This window comes from Bos taurus, chromosome 13 (assembly GCF_002263795.3).
Source record: "Bos taurus isolate L1 Dominette 01449 registration number 42190680 breed Hereford chromosome 13, ARS-UCD2.0, whole genome shotgun sequence".
Taxonomy (NCBI): Eukaryota; Metazoa; Chordata; class Mammalia; order Artiodactyla; family Bovidae; genus Bos; species Bos taurus.
In genome coordinates, this window is record NC_037340.1 from 60375769 (window position 1) to 60392542 (window position 16774).

General features: G+C 54.9%; 1 protein-coding gene across 1 annotated transcript; it reads left to right on the top strand.

The window, feature by feature from the left end:
- Positions 1 to 2256: 2256 nt before the first annotated feature.
- Positions 2257 to 16457, top strand: SCRT2 (scratch family transcriptional repressor 2). Its single transcript, XM_025001179.2, has 2 exons — positions 2257 to 2868; positions 13778 to 16457. Exons 1-2 carry the CDS (start codon positions 2736 to 2738, stop codon positions 14560 to 14562), a joined length of 918 nt encoding a protein of 305 aa, XP_024856947.1. The 5' UTR covers positions 2257 to 2735; the 3' UTR covers positions 14563 to 16457.
- The last annotated feature ends 317 nt before the right edge of the window (positions 16458 to 16774 follow it).

Here is a 16774-nt window from a genome sequence, read left to right on the forward strand (position 1 = left end):
GAGCAACAACTCACCCCATAGTCATTCACTCATGATTTATTGAACACCTTCTGGGTTCTGGCCCTGCCAACTTCCTGACCTCATATCCTCCCACTCCTTACTGTTCCTGAACTGGCCCAAGCTAATTTTTGCCTCAGAGTCTTTGAACTTGTGAAGCCTTTGCCCGGAGCTCTCTTTCTCTGGCTCCTTCCATGGCTGGCTCCATCTCATCACTCAAGTCTCTGCTTAGATGTCACCTTTTCCAGGAGACCCTTGCTGGCCACCCTGTCTAGGAACCAGCACCCTCCATTGCTCACCCAATTTTATGTCCCTTGAATGTCACCTCCAAGGAGACCAGGGACTGTTGAGGTTACCACCTATTATGTAGAACCCCACAAACATGTGTTAGATGAATCCTGAGTGCTCCCGGCGCAACTGTCCTTACAGAACACACACAGAATGAGCACCTCCTATAGGTAAGTGCTCATCAGCAGGCTTACATACCTACTATATGCAAGCCCATTTTATAAGATGGGAAACTGAGGCACAGAGAAGTTGAATAACTTGCTTAAGATCTCATGACTAGTAAGTAGAGGAGCTGGGAGATCCTACTGCATGTTGCAAGAGTATGCTGAGCCAAACACAGGACAGAGTCACACAGCTCAGGGGCCAATGGGCAAGCTGGCCCAGTCTACCATGTAGGAAGTCAGGGACACTTCCCAGAAGAAGTGAGGCCTCAGCTATGCCAATGCAGGGTTCCTCTGAACAGAAGAACCAGAGCAGAGGCCAAGGAGAGAGTAATAAGTCTGCAAGACGAGAAGTCGGCTTGTGTGGCTAAAGCAGGGAATACTGAGCACATCATGAGTCCAGGGGTGTGGTCACCTCAACCCTCTGTGACTGAGGTTAAAAAAAGTCCCAGAGGGCAAAATGTGGGACAATATCTCTGAGAAGATGGGCAGGACCCTCCATATCATTCAGGACCTTGGCAAGATCAAGGGTCCAAATTTTATTCTAAGATTTCTAAGCAACACCTCAGAATTTGCGTGAGGTCCCAAAGGACCACAGGAGTCTCTGGAAATTTCTGTTGACTCCCTGTGGGACCCTGGGCACCTCTGCGGCCTCTCTTAGTCTTCAAGGGTCTTAGTCTCCCAAGTGGTATTAAATGACCCAGTCCCAAAAGCACAACCCCACTCCATCAGTCTAGCATACCATAAACAGAATGCTGTTAACCAATGAGATCTTGACATTCCTAGAGTCTGATTCCGGGACTCTTGTGCTCTGGACATCACATACTTGCTAAGGCCAGCCCACCACCATGGCACTTTGCCAAGCAGCCTCTCTGGGCAGGGGGTTGCATTCTCCTGCTCCTTGGTCCTACCCAGATATGGAAGCTCCCCTAGGTTTTGGCTGGATTGGAGAGGGGGTTTCTGCTGAGATCCTCCTGGAGACAAAGGAGCTGACCTGCAAAGAGTTCCAGCGGGAGCCCCGCTCCCCCTCCCTTCCCCCCCTCTCCCTTCCCAGTCCACGTGTCTCTATTGTCTGCTCCCCGCTTCAGGGAAAGACACAGCCTCGGATGTGTCAAAACCACCACCCCCCGGCAGCAGGGAAATTAATTACTGGACGATTTTCACTTCCTCTTGCAGCGCCCGCCTGAGCTAGGCACCGGAACAGGACTGGCTGAGCTAGGCTGGGCATCAGCATGGGGGACTTGCTCCCCTCATCAGTTCTGGAAGAAGAAAGTTGAACCCCAAACCCAACAGGGAGCTTCAGTGGGAGGACAAGCTGGGGAGGGGGGATGACTTCCCCTAGTTAAAGCTGAGTGTCCAAACTGACCCCTTCAGAACTAGGGGACAGGGAGGGGGCTGGAGGCAGGGGGGTCCGCCGCTGGCGAGCTCACAGTCCTCTCTGCATTCCCTTCCTTGTGTCCCCATGTGCCTGAACCCCGCCTGCTCAGACCGGTCTACCTCCTGTCCTCTCTCCTGTCTTGCACTTCTCTTCCCCTTTCTTTGCATCCCTGGGGTGCTTTCTTTTTGTGTGTCTGGAGGTCTCTTTTTCTCCCGTGGGTGTGTGTTATTACTTCTCTCCGTCTCTGCCTTTCTTTTCTCTCTCTCTCTCTCTCTCTCTCTCTCTCGTGTCTTTTTGTCCTTATCTTGGTTTCTGCTCCTATTTCTATCTCTTTCACTGTGTATGTGTCTCTCTTTTTCTGTATGTCTCTGTCTTTCTCTGTGTATCTCATCTCCGCTCTCTCTTTCTCCCCCTTGTTCCACCCCCCGGCGCCCCCACCTTTCTCCGTCTCTCTATATCTCTGCTTTTCTCGCCCTCACTTTCTCCCCTCCTGCCTGCCCGCTGCTCCCTGCGCCTGGTCTGCCCCCACCGCCGCCGGTTCAGGGGAACGTGTGCGGAGCGATTGTCCTGGGGGACATTTGATGGATTAGAGCGCTGAACAGTTCCATTGCTAGGGGACCACCTGATCTCCTCCAGCCTGCGTCCCATATAAAGCCGGCAGCCGGAGTGCTGAGCACAGCTCCAGCGATCGCCTGTCTGAGAGCCGCCGCCGCCAAGCCCGAGCGGGAGCCAGAGCTACAGCCGGGGCCGCCGCCACCGGTGCCGGCTCCGCGCTGCCGCCCGCCCGCCGCCCGCTGGGAGCTGTCCAGTGCTGAAACCCCGCGCAGACAGCCAATCGCGCCCGGCTGGCCTCCTCCCCCCGACCAGGGCCCCTCGCAAGTGCCCCCGCCGAGTCCCACGCCAGTCGCACCATGCCCCGCTCCTTCCTGGTAAAGAAGATCAAAGGCGACGGCTTCCAGTGCAGCGGGGTGCCGGCCCCCACCTATCACCCCTTGGAGACCGCCTACGTGCTGCCTGGAGCCCGGGGGCCTTCCGGGGACAACGGTGAGTGGGACCCGGCGGGGGGGAAGAAGAGGGGAGGGGAGTTCGGGCCCTCCCCAACTCGGGCCACGAGAAGGGGTGCGCGCGGCAGGGAACCCCGGGAGGAGATTTCCTTGGCTGTGTGCGCCTCCCGGGCTTCCCGAGGGCCAGGCAGGCGGGGCGAGGGCCAGGTCCGTACAAAGGGAAAGTCGCAGGGTCGGCCCATCCCGCCGCCGAGCGAGCGTCAGCCTGGACTTTGAAAGTTGTGGCCCTAGATTGGAACTGGAGTGAAGGATGGTGAGAGAATGGAGAGACAGAGAGTGGTGTCCATTAAGGGTTAGTGCTGGGGGGGCTAATGCACAAGGCGTTCTAAGGGTCCCCTCTTCCTGGTTGAGGGAAGGAGGCTGGTTGTCCGAGAGTGCTCCCTTGATGGTGAAGGTAAACTGGCCTGGACCACCAATCCCTGGGGAGAGAGGGTTGGCTCCCTAGGGGTAGCTGGGGGCACCCTCTTTCCCTTCAAGTCTGCTCCCCCTGGTGATGCCAGACAAGTCTTCTCAGCCCCCTCTCTCAGCAACTCTTTTGTTACCCTCAGCCACATGCCTGCCAAAGGCTGGGCCTGTCCTGGGGACTGAGAGGAAGAGGGAATTTCTAGGAGGGGTTCCCCCAAAGTGGCTCTTGGTCTCCTAGGTCGCACCCTCTTCCCCACTCCGGCTTCTCACTCCCCTCTAGAGCCAGCCCTGCTGTTTCTTGTCAGTCCCCCACCCCCAACACACTCTATTTCTTTTCAGAGCAAGTTCCTATAGTGACAAGGGTTTGGGGGACAAGAGAGGTCATTCAGGCCCAAAAAGGGGTGATCTCTGGAGGTTGTGGGGGAAAATTAGAGACTGGTTCTGTGGACCCCATCCCCCATCAAGGAGATCATAAAAGGGTTCTCCTCTGATGGTCCCCCCCAGGACAAGTGTCTGAAGAGGAGGCATCCCTTTGGCAGAAGAAATCTGACATCACATGTGGCATCACCTTTGGGGTGTGCGTGTGTGTGTGTTGTGTGTGTGTGTGTGTGTGTGTGTAAGTGGGAAGGAAAGAGGAGAGGAGAGAAAAAGGAGAAAAGAAAGGATTGAAGATGAGGGGGTAGCTGAGATGGCAAAGGCAGGAGGGTGGGAGCTTCTGCCTTAGGGATTTCCAAGCACTTCACCCACATTCCATCACTCCGCCAAGCCAGGTAGCAAGAGGGTGCTGGGTAAAATGCTCTGTGACCTCATCAAGGTCAAAGAAATTAAGGAGCTAACAGGGATACAGCTCCAGCCCCTCACCCCCTGACCTCCCCCAGATCTCCAAGAGAACCAACTCCCTTTTCTTTGCCCCACGTGTTTCTTATTCTACTGTCCTCTTTCTTGACCCCAGGGCCTCTTGGGGTTGAGGACTGAATCCCAGGGATATGGCTGGGCTTATCTGAATGCTGGCAGGACAGAGGGTGGACCTGGGTCCATGCCAGGGCTGGGGACCTCGGTAGAAATGGAAATGCCTGCAAGCCTGAAATGTGGATCCCTCAGAGGATGGACACAAAGCCCTGGGTTCCTGCCCACTGAGGGCCCCTTGGTCCTGTCCCAGGCCAGCTGAGGAAACCCAGAGAAGCCCAGAGAATTTCTCTTGCACAGCCAAAACTGCAGACTGTTCCTCGGGAGGGAAGCAGGAATGCCTTGCCTTGAATTCAGTCCAAAAAAGCTTTGAAAGGAGCCTCTGAGCAAATAGTGGGAAGCAAGGTAAGGGCCAAGCCATCAGCAGGGATGTTCTACCAGCTTTAACCCCCTAGAACCACCCTGTCCTTGGCCCCTTCCCTAAAGGGCTCCAGACCAGCTCCTTCTGGGGAATCATGAGGCTGTCCGAACAGTTTGATATCTGGCGTGGAAGATATCCTAGGCCTGGGCTCTAGGTCTCTGACTTGCTATGTGACCTTGGGCAAGTGCCTTTCCTTCTCTGATCCTCCATCTCCTCAACAGTGAAAGAATTTGGATGGCATGATCTAAGCATCCTTCCAACTTTGACAAGCTCAGTTTCTGTGAAGGTCAAGTGTGGGGTGGGAGGCATTGGAGATGACTGGATGAGGGTCTAACAGAATGCAGGGGGCCATTGTCAGGGTTTCTGTAGGGCTCCGTTCACCATTCGACATCTGGCTGAGGATGGCAGAGTTTCTGAGGCCAAGCACTTTTCTTGGTTTCAGTCTCTGCAGGCAGCCCCTGGACGAGGACAGGTACTCTGCCCTGGCTGCTTTGGCAGTGTCTGCAGTAAATGGTTAGTGCCAGAGACCAAGGGGTGACCCTTCAAGCCTGAGTACGCCTGGGAAACACAGAGTCTGCCTTATTCTGTTATGGGGCGGGGTGGGGGGGTGCTTTTCCATCCCTGGGGTGTGGCCAGACCGGGAAATGAAGGCTCCCTCATCCCACGGGTGGGTAGGGGTGCTGGGGGTCCTCGGAGAGCCTGCCGGCATCTAGTGGTCCGTTGTCTCCGCTCTGCCGGAAATAACCTTGCTGAGCATTTGAGGGAAGTGTGAAAAATTGCTGAGCCGACGTTTTTCTCTCCCAGCGTGTGTAAGTGTGCTGGGTAAACAAGGAGAAAGAGAGGAGGGGGGGAGGTGAGGAGAGTGAGGGAGAGGAGGAGGGGGGAGGAGAAAGGAGGGAGGGAAAGGGGGAGAGCCTGGGGCTGGAGATAGTTCCAGTTATTAGAAAGATCCTCTTACAAGCCATTCCAGCAGCAACAACGGCTGCAGGGTCAGGGTGAGACCAACAGGAGGGGAATCTGGGGTGGCGGTGGGGGCAGGAAGGGAGCCTGTGAATGCGGAGGTCAGGGGAACCACAGGCCCCTGACTGATGAAGATGCAAGACCCCAAATTAAAGAGTACCCCCAGCCCAGGGAGAGCTTGGGAGTGCCGGAGAATTCCTGGAGGACTCCTCCTCCTCCACACACACACACACACACAACAGCAGCCTCCGTGGGCCCCGCAGAGGGTGTGGCAGGTACATCTGGGCTCCAGGCTCCCCCTGAATGCACCTAAATAGGGAAGAAGCCCCACAACGGGGCAAGTTCCAGGTTTCTCTGCAGCGCTCCCCAAAGAAGGGACAGCAGATCTAATTTCACCATCCTCTCCATCCTAATGCCTCTTTTCTCCCCCTCTTGCTTCTCCACTGCTTTCTACCTCTGTGGCGCCCTCCCTTCCCCTCCTTTCCCCTGGTTGATTCTGAGCACAGATTCAGTCCCCCAGTGAGGTGGTAATTCGCATCCTCCCAACCCTCTCAGAACCTCATCCTCCAACTCCATCAAACTTCCCCCTTCCCAGGCCTGGGCCCCATCCTGGGGAATGCTAGGGACTCATTCATCTCAGAGAAGGAAGGTGCCCACCCAGCTGCACACCAGTGGTCTCCAAGGATCTGTGGACATCTTCACTGGCCCCGGAGTATCGACCTCTCCACACAACCTAACTCTGAACTCCAGCTGGATGCCAGGTCCTCCATCCTCTTAACCCCCACCACGTCCTGCCCTCATACTCCTTCAGAGTGCATCCGACCCAGGCAGATGAGGGATCAATGCCAATCCGATAACGCAGTTGTCTGCCCTCCACAGCTACATTAAGCCTCTCCAGCAGCTGAGGAAGCGCTCCTACTTCTGCCCATGGGCTTCTCTAGTTGACCACATTATACCAACACCCGCTTCCGCTCACTCCCTCTGATGGCGCCGAGGAGTCGCCCCAGGCCAGGCCTGGGAATCTGCTCAAAGTCCCCAATTGCCACATGTCTACCCTACACTTTAGAAAGCCTATTTGGGGTGCAGGGATGCAAAAGGGTAGCCCCGGTCCCTTGGCAGAGGGAGCTCAGAGAGGGCTGTAGAGGGGTCAAAGGACACAGAGCAGGCCCGCCTGAGTGTCTTTAACCACCTCTGCCCCTGGCATCTTGGTCTCGGTCCAGGTCCAAGGTCGAGATTAGAGACATGGCAGAGGTTCAGGTTCAAAGTCCATGTCCAACCTTCATTCTAGGACAAGGTCTGAAGTCTAGTTCCAAGGTCAGTGTCCCAGGTTACAGGCTCACTTCAAAATTCAGAACAAATCCATGTTCAAGTTTCAATCTATGTCCAAGTCAACATTCATGCTCCAGGATCTGCATCTGGATCCAGATCCAATTTCTAGTCCAAGGTCATGTCCAGGTCCATTCTCAAAGCTAGCCAGTTCAAGACTTAGAGCCAGCTTCCTCTGAAGCTCTGAACTAATCTTCCCTTGCCCGAACCTCAGTTTCCCTCTTACAAAAATAAGCAGTCAAACTTGATCTCTTTCAGCTCTGGCCTTTCAGGGACCCAAAACTCAATTTTCTTAAAAATCCGTCAGCGGGAATGTGCAATAAAAGGGATGGGATACTGAATCTAGGGTCCATGCCCCCCGTTAAGCCTGGGGTCACAAGGGGGACATGAAGGAACCAGGCTGAATGTCCACTCTTCAGACAGTCTCAGTTTTTGGTGCCTGATAGAGGTCAGGAGAGTATATCAAGTCCCTACGGCAGCATAGCAATTTATACATCCCAAACACACACGCATACACACACAGAGTGGGCACAGGGCAGCAAGCTCAGAGTGCAGGCGAAGGTTAGCTTCAACCTCCAGAGGCAAAGCTGAGATTGGAGAGGTGACTTGCCTGCGATGACAAGGGCGTAAGTGGTGCACTGCACCACCCCTCCCAGGTGGGTGCTTCATACACGTCCCCGGGACCCCCTCAGCCTAGAGGCGCTCTCGGGGTGGGGTGGGGGGGCCTGTGAGATGCTGCTGGGAGAGATGAGGCCCCAGAACTCTTGGCTTCCTTCCAGCTGTGGTCTCCCCTGAGATGGAGTAGCCGCCGCCAGCCTTTGGCTAAGAAGGGAGGTTGGAATGGGCCCTCTGCCTCTTCTGGGGCACAGAGAGGGTAGGGCAGGAAACAGGGAGCCCAGAGAGACAACGTACATTATACGAGACACCAGGTCTCCAGAAGGAGGCCCAGAAAGGGCCCCAGAGGTGCCTGGGAGGGAACAGGAGGCTGGTCCACCGACCAGTGCTAAGAAACTCCAGACCCTCAGCCACCAGGCCTATTTCCACAACCCCTTGAAAAATCTTTCCTATTGATTCCTGCAGAGCTGTGGACCTCCCTGTGGGCCACAGGAATTGGGTCACAGTCAGGAGAAACCAGAATATGGGGGATTTCAGGAGGCGGGGACAGTGGGGAGAGGCTCTGGAGTGCTCTCAATATTCCCTTGGTTTGAGTCAGTGGGCACGAGCCCCACACCCTACAGCCCTGATCATGTTGGGTCAGACCCCACTCTGTCCCCCCTCATCTGGACTCAGGGGCCCCCTCCCCAGTGGGCAGGTGTACCAGCTGCCAGGCCCTTGGAGGAGCTGGGTGTCATTTCTGGTCCAGTGCCCAGGGAACTGCGAACAAAGATGCTATAATAAGGGGAGGGGGAGGCACCAGCCCCTTTGCCCAGCTCTGTGAGCAGACAGGAGAAACTATTTTTATCCCGCTTTGCTGCTGACAGACCTGGCTTTCTGCTCAGCTGGCTGGAGCTGATTCTCAAGGCCCGAGGCCCTGGCACAGCAAGACGCAGCTCTAAATATATTCATGCAGCAGCCCCTCCAGCCCCCCACCTAGCAGGGCCCAGCCCTCCTCGGAAAAGTGGGCTACCTGGGAAACTGGCCCATCACTAGGCCCCTCTCTTCTACCCAACTAGAGACAGGGAAGTGGGATTTGGACTGGAGATTCCCTGGAGGAAGTCTGGGACACTGAGAACCTGAGGGAGACTGGGAAAAAGAGCACTGGCCTGGGAAGCAGAGGGCCAGCCTAGCTCTGGTGGGAACTTGCTTTGTGACCTGGTAAAGGCCCCTCTCTGGGCTTCAGCTTCCTCGGAAGTAGGGCACTGGAGCAAGTGACCACTACGTTCCCTTAGACACAAGCTAACAGACATCAAATACCGAGCAGGGTGCCTTGTACACAGTAAGTGCTCAAGCGGGGTTAGTCATTACTTTTATTAATTATTCACAAAGGTTTACAAAGGGCTGGTGCATTTTCTAGAAGAATAGCTTCTCCCCACCCCCAATACCCCATCATTACATCAGACACAGGCCAACTAGGTGGTGATATTTGAAGAAACTCATTGCCCCTGCCTCCCACCAGTTGAAAATCTTCCTTCCCTCAACAGGTCTCCATGCCTGCTCAGGGGTTTGGGGAAAAAAAACACAGATTCTGGAGGATTTCAAGCCTTACTCCTCCTCCAGTGACCTTGAGCAAGTCCTCTGCCCTCTCCAGGCCTCTGGGCTTAGTGCAGTGCCTGGCACAGGGGGTGGGCACAATGGTAGCTGGAAGCAGCAGTGCTTCTCAGAGAATCCCCCACCCTTATCCCAGGGGGTCAGACAATTGGAAGAGACAATGTTTGTGAAATGCCCAGCACCTGATTTCTCATAAAATTCCCTTGCAAAAAAATTTTTTAATGTATTCTGGACCTTCAGTCTAAAATATCAAAACTCTTGAGCAGGGAAAATCCAAAGTCATTCTCGGGTGATGTACATGACATCTCCACTTCTCCTAAGTGTTTCTGAGCCTTCCTTATAGCCCCATGCGACTGGAAGGGCTCTGTTCTATCCCTCAAATGGGGCACTGGAGCCCAGAGAGGCTTTGTGACTTACCCATGGTCACACAGCTGGAATATGAGTAAAAGAGTCAGTCTTTTCTCCCTGGGTCCCTGGCCCTCCCTGCCTCTATCTGTTTCCAAACGAGAGAGGCCTATCTCACCCTGTCAGCAGGGAGACAGGTAACTCATCCTTCTATAGTCACCTGTAGGACAGAGGGAGGCATCTAAAACCTGTGTGAGTTCCACGCACAGAGTCAGAAAAGCGCTGCCTATAGTGTCCTACAGGATTCTCCAGGGTTGAGGTCCAGAGAAGTGAGGCGGTTTGCCCAAGGTAACGCAGCAGCCTGAGATGACCCACGTGTGTCCCCTTCACTCTTCAGCAGATTAGGGGGTATCACTAGAAAATGTAGGAACAATAATAATGACAATTAAATAACAGCTTGAGAGGCTACTGTGTGCCAGGCATTACTAAGCATTATACACCATTAATTCAGTCAGTCCTTTTATAAGTGCCTTTATCCAGATGCAGCACAAAAAGGTTTAATAACTTGCCCAAGGTCAGATGGGCTTCCCTGGTGGCTCAGCTGGTAAAGAATCCGCCTGCAATGCGGGAGACCTGGGTTTGATCCCTGGGTTGGGAAGATCCCCTGGAGAAGGGAACAGCTACCCACTCCAGTATTCTGGCCTGGAGAATTCCATGGACTCTATAGTCCATGGGGTCACAAAGAGTCGGACATGACTGAGCAGCTTTCACTTTCAAAGTCACATAGCTAGGGAGAGGTCTGTGAGTCTGACGAGAATGAGATGGAGCTGATAGGGATTGGGGGGTAGGGGACAAGACAATGGGCATCATTGAGGAGTCGGTTCAGCCACGATGCAACAAGGGTCTTTCTAGCATCTCAGTCAACCTTCTACAGGTAGAGACAGAGTCCAGAGAGGTCAGGCAACCTGATCACAATCACAAAGCAAGTTAGAACCACCTCCACCAAGACAACCACATAAACTCTCATACAACCCTCCACCCCCACCCCACAACTCATGCCAAACTCCGCAGCTGCTGACCACAATGTCTGGCCCCACAATTCCTGACCGGAAGGCAATTCCGCCTCTGTCCCTAAGCAGAGGCTCAGCCTTTGAGGTGCCAGTATTTACATAGAGACCCCCAGCAACCGGAGTGCTGCAGTACTGCAAGTCACCACCAGAGAGCACAACAGAAGGAGAGTCCCGCTAGGGCGAGGACTGCCCAGACCATTGAGGGGCTACCAATTCTCTGGATCACCAGCTTTCTCATCAGAGCGTGAGCCAGAACCTACACATCTTGGGTGAGGAAACAGTGGCCCAGGTTGGAGGTGCAAGATGTGTCTGTGCGGATGCCAAGAACACTGTGGGTTTCCAGCACAGAAACCCACCTGGGGAGATTGTTATTGTTCAGAGTAACAGCCAACATGTACCATGCCAGGCACTGGGTTGGAATTCTGGCTCTAAGTTACTAGCTGCACAACCCTGGGCATGTTGCTTAACAACTACTTTATGCCTCAGTTTCCTCATCTGTAAGATGGTACCAACCTCAGAGCCATGAGGGTGGGATGCATTCGTGTGTAAAACCTTTAAATTGTATCAGACACAAAAGTGCTCTGGCAATGTTGGTTATTATTTGTTCACTTCTCACTTATTTGCTTGTTTATTCATGGACTCTGTACTATAAACTGTGTGAGTTGGGTGCTTTTATTGTCCCCTATTTCACAGCTGGGGAAACAGAGGCATAGAGAGGTCAAACACTTTGTCTAAGATCACACAGCCAGGAATAGTAAAGCTGGAACTCAATCCTGGTAGTTTGGTATCAAAATTGTGCTCTTAACCAATATGCCATCCTTAATAATAGCACATCCAAGGTCACATGATCAGTGAGACCCTCCAAATGGATGCTATACTATCCCCATACCCAGAGAACAGAGCAGAGATGCAGGAAGACGTACAACTTGCTCTAGGTCACCCAGCTAGAATCAGTGTCAGGAAATCAAATTGTCCCAAGATCTGGTAGACAGCATGGTCCTGGCAGACCCTGCTGCACTAGGGATTGAGGCTGGCCTAGCAAATCTTTATCACCCATTCACCACCCATTTCACAAATACTTATCAAGTGCTCACTAGCTGGGGCTCTGCCAGTAGATGAACAACCCAGCCATGCCCCTTCCTCCCAGCGTGTGGAAGAGGAGCAGTGCAGTGGGTTCCAACTCTTGTCCCACCCTTGAGCAAGTACCACCACCACTCTGCATCAGTTTCCTTATCTGTAACACAGGTTATTTTTGTGGTGATTCAGCAAGGTGATGGGAGTGAAGCACTTAGCACAGGGCTTGGTACTTAGTAAGTGCTCATTAAATATCAGCTAGTATTATCATTATCATCAATAATCACAATAGGAAGAAACACAGAAGAAAGAGGGAGTCTAGGCATACCTAACAGGTATTTGACTCAGTCTGAAACAACACTCCTTGAAAGTTTTGGGGGCTTTAGTACCAGGCCTGATTCCTGGAGTGGGAGGAAGGGGAACCTCCAGACCAAAGGCAGACAGGAGGGGAGAATGGGGTGCTGAGAGGCTGTACACCGGCCCCATTATAAAACTGCCACCACCACTGCCCTCTCTGCATCTGACCAGTGCCCTCCCTACTGAGTCTTCCACCTCCACAACCCCCAGTCATTGTGTGTAGAGGTCCCTGTTGGCAGCTGAAGGGACAGGGTTAAAAAATAAAGGTACACCTTCTGGGCCTGGGTGCCTTCTGCACAGACTTCACCCTGTGACCATCCGAAAGGCCAGATGAGAGGCAAAAGCACAAAGGCTGAATCAGGCAGGTTGTTTCAGGGGATGAAAGCTCTGAATCCAGCTCCCTGCTTACAAAGCCCTCCTCCACCTGCTCATTTGAATCAAGGATGCTGGGGGTGGTGGAGGGTCATATTTCCCGCTTTGCCACTCTGGGTAAAGAAGTCTAACCCCCATTGTTTTTTGCAATCAAAGGACAAGGGAAATACTTGGTATCTCAGTGCCAGGTTGCTAAGTTTGTGTAATATCTGCCAGAAACCCTCCTGGGAGCCCAGGCCCCAGGGCCCTCAGGGAAGGTGCTGGGACCAGGCAAGGCCCAGGGAGGCAGAGTCAAATCAGGGTGGTGCCTGCCCTTGGAAAGCCCCTGTAGAATGTCCTGGGAGGGTGCCAGCCCACCCACCCAACAGTCATTAGATCCCAAAATGGACAGGACTTCTGGTCCAAATCTAGAGAGGAAGGAGGGGCTCAGAGGGGGGATGAATCTCACAAGGGGACTCCAGAAGACCTCCAGTGGAGCAGGGAGCAAAACAGGCTTGGGAGCAAGTTACAAGGACATGCCCTTCTTAGAGCATTTATTACATGCTACATACTTGACCTCTTTTAAATCCCCCAGCAACCCTGGGAGGTGGATTTAACAGGACTGTGATTCGTTCATGCAATGTCTATTCTTTGTACACCTCCTTTGAACCAGGCACGTGCTGGGCACACAGATGTCACCCTGAGACGCTCACAGTCTGGTGGGGGGGCGGGGGCAGACAATTGAATAATCTTCAGCGAAGTCGCTTTTTCAAGCAAGTAAAAAGCATAATTGTAACAGCTAACATTTATATAGCAATTGCTGTGTGCTCTTTCTTTACTTCCTTATATGTAAAATGAGAATTAAAACAGGATCTACTTCATAGGGTCAGTGATGACTAAATGAGTTAACAAGAGTAAAGCATGGAGGCGGAGCTTGGTGCACAGGAACAATTAATGCATGGCTCTTTTCATCACTTAGTCCTTCCAAAGACCCTGGGAAGGATCATAAGTTCCATTTTGCAAATGAGGAAGCTGAGACTCAGATGAGTCAAAGGACTGGAATGGCAGAATGCTGCTGGAAGAAAGAAAGTCTGGGTTTTGGCATCAGGCTGCCAAGGTTTGGATCCTGGCTCCACCAAATACTTGTGGGCTTGGACTATATACCTCAGTTTCTCTCTCTGTACAGATCCTACAACAGTACCTTCCCTGCGTGGCCTTGAGCACTTAAGAAGATAGTCAACACCAGATCAGTAGAATTTGACCTCACCGTGCTCCACAAGGATGGAGTTGGGTGGTTTTTATTGCGGCCCACGTAGTTAGGATTTGAACCTGGGCATCCTGACCCCAGAAGCACAGAAGCAGGACAGGGGCTGCTGCTATACAAGCAGACTTCAGTTCCCAAAGAGAGGCCACGGGGACGCCTCCTGGGCGCCTCACCTTCCCTGCCCTTGTCTCATCCCCTCCAGGTTACGCTCCGCACTGCCTGCCCCCCAGCAGCTACGATGCGGACCAGAAGCCAGGCTTGGAGCTGGCGCCGGCCGAGCCCGCGTACCCGCCGGCGGCCCCGGAAGAGTACAGCGACCCCGAGAGCCCTCAGTCCAGCCTGTCGGCGCGCTACTTCCGCGGGGAGGCGGCCGTGACCGACAGCTATTCCATGGACGCCTTCTTCATCTCGGACGGGCGCTCGCGGCGGCGGCGCGGCGGGGACGCGGGCGGCGCGGGGGACGCCGGGAGCGGCGGGGGGCGCGCGGGGCGCGCGGGGACGCCGGCGGGCGGCGGGCACCGGCACGCGTGCGCCGAGTGCGGCAAGACGTACGCCACGTCGTCGAACCTGAGCCGCCACAAGCAGACGCACCGCAGCCTGGACAGCCAGCTGGCGCGCAAGTGCCCGACGTGCGGCAAGGCGTACGTGTCCATGCCCGCGCTGGCCATGCATGTGCTCACGCACAACCTGCGCCACAAGTGCGGCGTGTGCGGCAAGGCCTTCTCGCGGCCCTGGCTGCTGCAGGGCCACATGCGCTCACACACCGGCGAGAAGCCGTTCGGCTGTGCGCACTGCGGCAAGGCCTTCGCCGACCGCTCCAACCTGCGCGCGCACATGCAGACGCACTCGGCCTTCAAGCACTACCGCTGCCGCCAGTGCGACAAGAGCTTCGCGCTCAAGTCCTACCTCCACAAGCACTGCGAGGCCGCCTGCGTCAAGGGGGCCGAGCCACCCCCGCCGCCGCCGCCCGCCGGCCCCACCAGCTGAGCCTCCCACCGCGCTCCCCGGTCCCCCAGCTGCGTCCCCCTGCCCACGGCCCTCCTGGGGACCCTGCTCCCAGACCGGAACTTTTCTCTCCGACCCCCAAACCCAGAACTCGCTTCCGCCACTGTCTTCCCCAAGTACATCCCGACCCGCCTCGTCCTTACCGGCTACCAAGATTCGGACCTTGACCCGCTGTCCGCGCCCTCAAGGCTCCCAACTCAGGCACCAGGCCCGCACGTTTGCCGGGCCCCCTAGCCGGAATTTTCTCCCATCCAGACCCTGCAGTCTCCCTAACTTGCAGACCTTTCCTCTCACTTCCCAACTGCATTTCAGGCCGGTTCTCTACTGGAGCCCCCCACTCTTAAGGCCTAAACCTCCCCTTGACTCTCACGCCTGCCATGGATTCCCCATCCACACCAGGACGCAGGCCTTAGGAATCTAATCTTCACTCTCGGAGGCCCCAACCTGTCCCAGATCCCCCTGCCCTTACCTTGGCCTTAGTCTAGCCATTCACACACCACCTTCCTCATCCTCTGGGGGACCTTCTCACTCATTCCCACCCCTACTCTTTCCAGACCCCTCATCCCACTTAGCAGCTCTCAACCCTCTGAGTTCACCTGACCTGGGGCAGACATAAGGGCCAGTTCAGGGCTCGGCCACCTAATGTAGCCCCTCTCTCACTCTGGGACAGCCCCTCCTTGGGCTTCCAGCCTCTCCTGCAGATTCTCTGAGCACTTTCCCTACCCACAGGACTACAGGTACCCTCTTTATGTATTGGGGAGAGGTCTGGGGCACCTCACAAATGCCCTTCTCCCCATCCGGCTGGGCCTCTCCAATGTATTTATTTGTGTATTTATTTATTTATTATTCTAATTAATCTCTTGCCCTCACCCAGTAATGGTCTGGCTTCCCCAGCTGGACTGGGAGGTCAGGGAGCCAGGCAAGGAGAGGGACAGCAAAGGCCATAGAGGGCTGTCCCCCACCCCAACACACCCCATTTCGGGGAGTGGGGAGAAGCCCTACCCTCATCAGAGCCTGAACTTGCTGGGGAAGGGGGCGTGAGAATGCGAGGGATAGCCTGCTGACCCTCAACTGGGGGGGTGGGGAGACATCAGGAGGTCAGTCTTGGGGCAGGTCCCCGCCCTCCTGAGCCTTCTATTCCCACTGCAGGGAGACCCGAGAGAGGAGCCTCCCCGATATGTTTCCTATTCATTCCTCTTCTTGAGGAACCCCAAGTTCCAGGGACCGACTGAGCCCCGGACCCGTTGGGGCTTCCGGCCCGCTCCGCTCCGCTCCCGGGAGGAGCTCTCCCTCCCGCCACGTCTATGCAACTCCCCGGGCAGAGGGGCCGGGGCTCCCAGCAGCGCCCCCATTGGCCGCCACTACCTCCCCCGCCGCGCTTTTGCATGCCCGGGCGAGGACCGAAGCACACACCTCCATGCTCGTGGGCCCTGGCCCCCTCTGCTTTAAGCACACGCCTCTGCCCCATCTCTAGGCGCCCAGCTGGGGGCAGGAGTCCCAGAATCTCTGACCCTCCCCCCTCTTCCCTAAGCCGCAAATGAGGGTGGAGCCTGGAGGGGGCCCCCCACTGGGAGCAGGTGCACTTCTCTAGGGCTTCCCAGCTCCAGGCCAACCTGGGAAGGGAGGCGGCAGGGATGAGGGGAGGGAGAGGGGGTGCAGAAGCAACTACGGAGGGTGTTGATCCTGTAAATAGGAACTTCCGACAGCAATAATTTTCCATGCATGCTAAGCCTTTTGGCCATATTTTGTATGAGCGCTTGGCGCTCTCCCTCCCTTCTCCTCCCCCATCTTCCACCCCAGACTCCCATCCCTTCCTCACCTTCAGCAGTATTACTTGTAAGGCAATTCAGGGATATTAAAGGGACTTTGGCCACTCATCAGTGCCTCTAGACCTTCTGATGGGGATAGGTGGGGTGGGGGGACATCTAAGAAGCAGCCAGATTTTTGTTCCACTCAATCCCTCCCTGCCCCACCAGCCTGACCAGCCTGTAGCTGTCCCCAGCAGTCACACAGCTCAAGGATTCCCTTGACATCCACAAGGTTCCAGGCATCCTCAGTCCTAAATGGTCCTCATCTACTGGGATTGCAAACTGAAAGGGTTCAAGACCCAGATTAATAACATAAGTGAATGAGGCAGGCTGCCCTAAGACATTAGGGGATGCTGGCAACTGAAAACAGCATGTTTCACCTTAAA

What these genes read in the sequence shown, in the direction of transcription:
- SCRT2 (XM_025001179.2), top strand. Translation starts at nt 2,736, where the DNA reads ATGCCCCGCTCCTTCCTGGTAAAGAAGATCAAAGGCGACGGCTTCCAG. An exon ending in GGGGCCTTCCGGGGACAACG is followed by an intron (nt 2,869 to 13,777) that starts GTGAGTGGGACC and finishes CATCCCCTCCAG; the next exon opens with GTTACGCTCCGCACTGCCTG.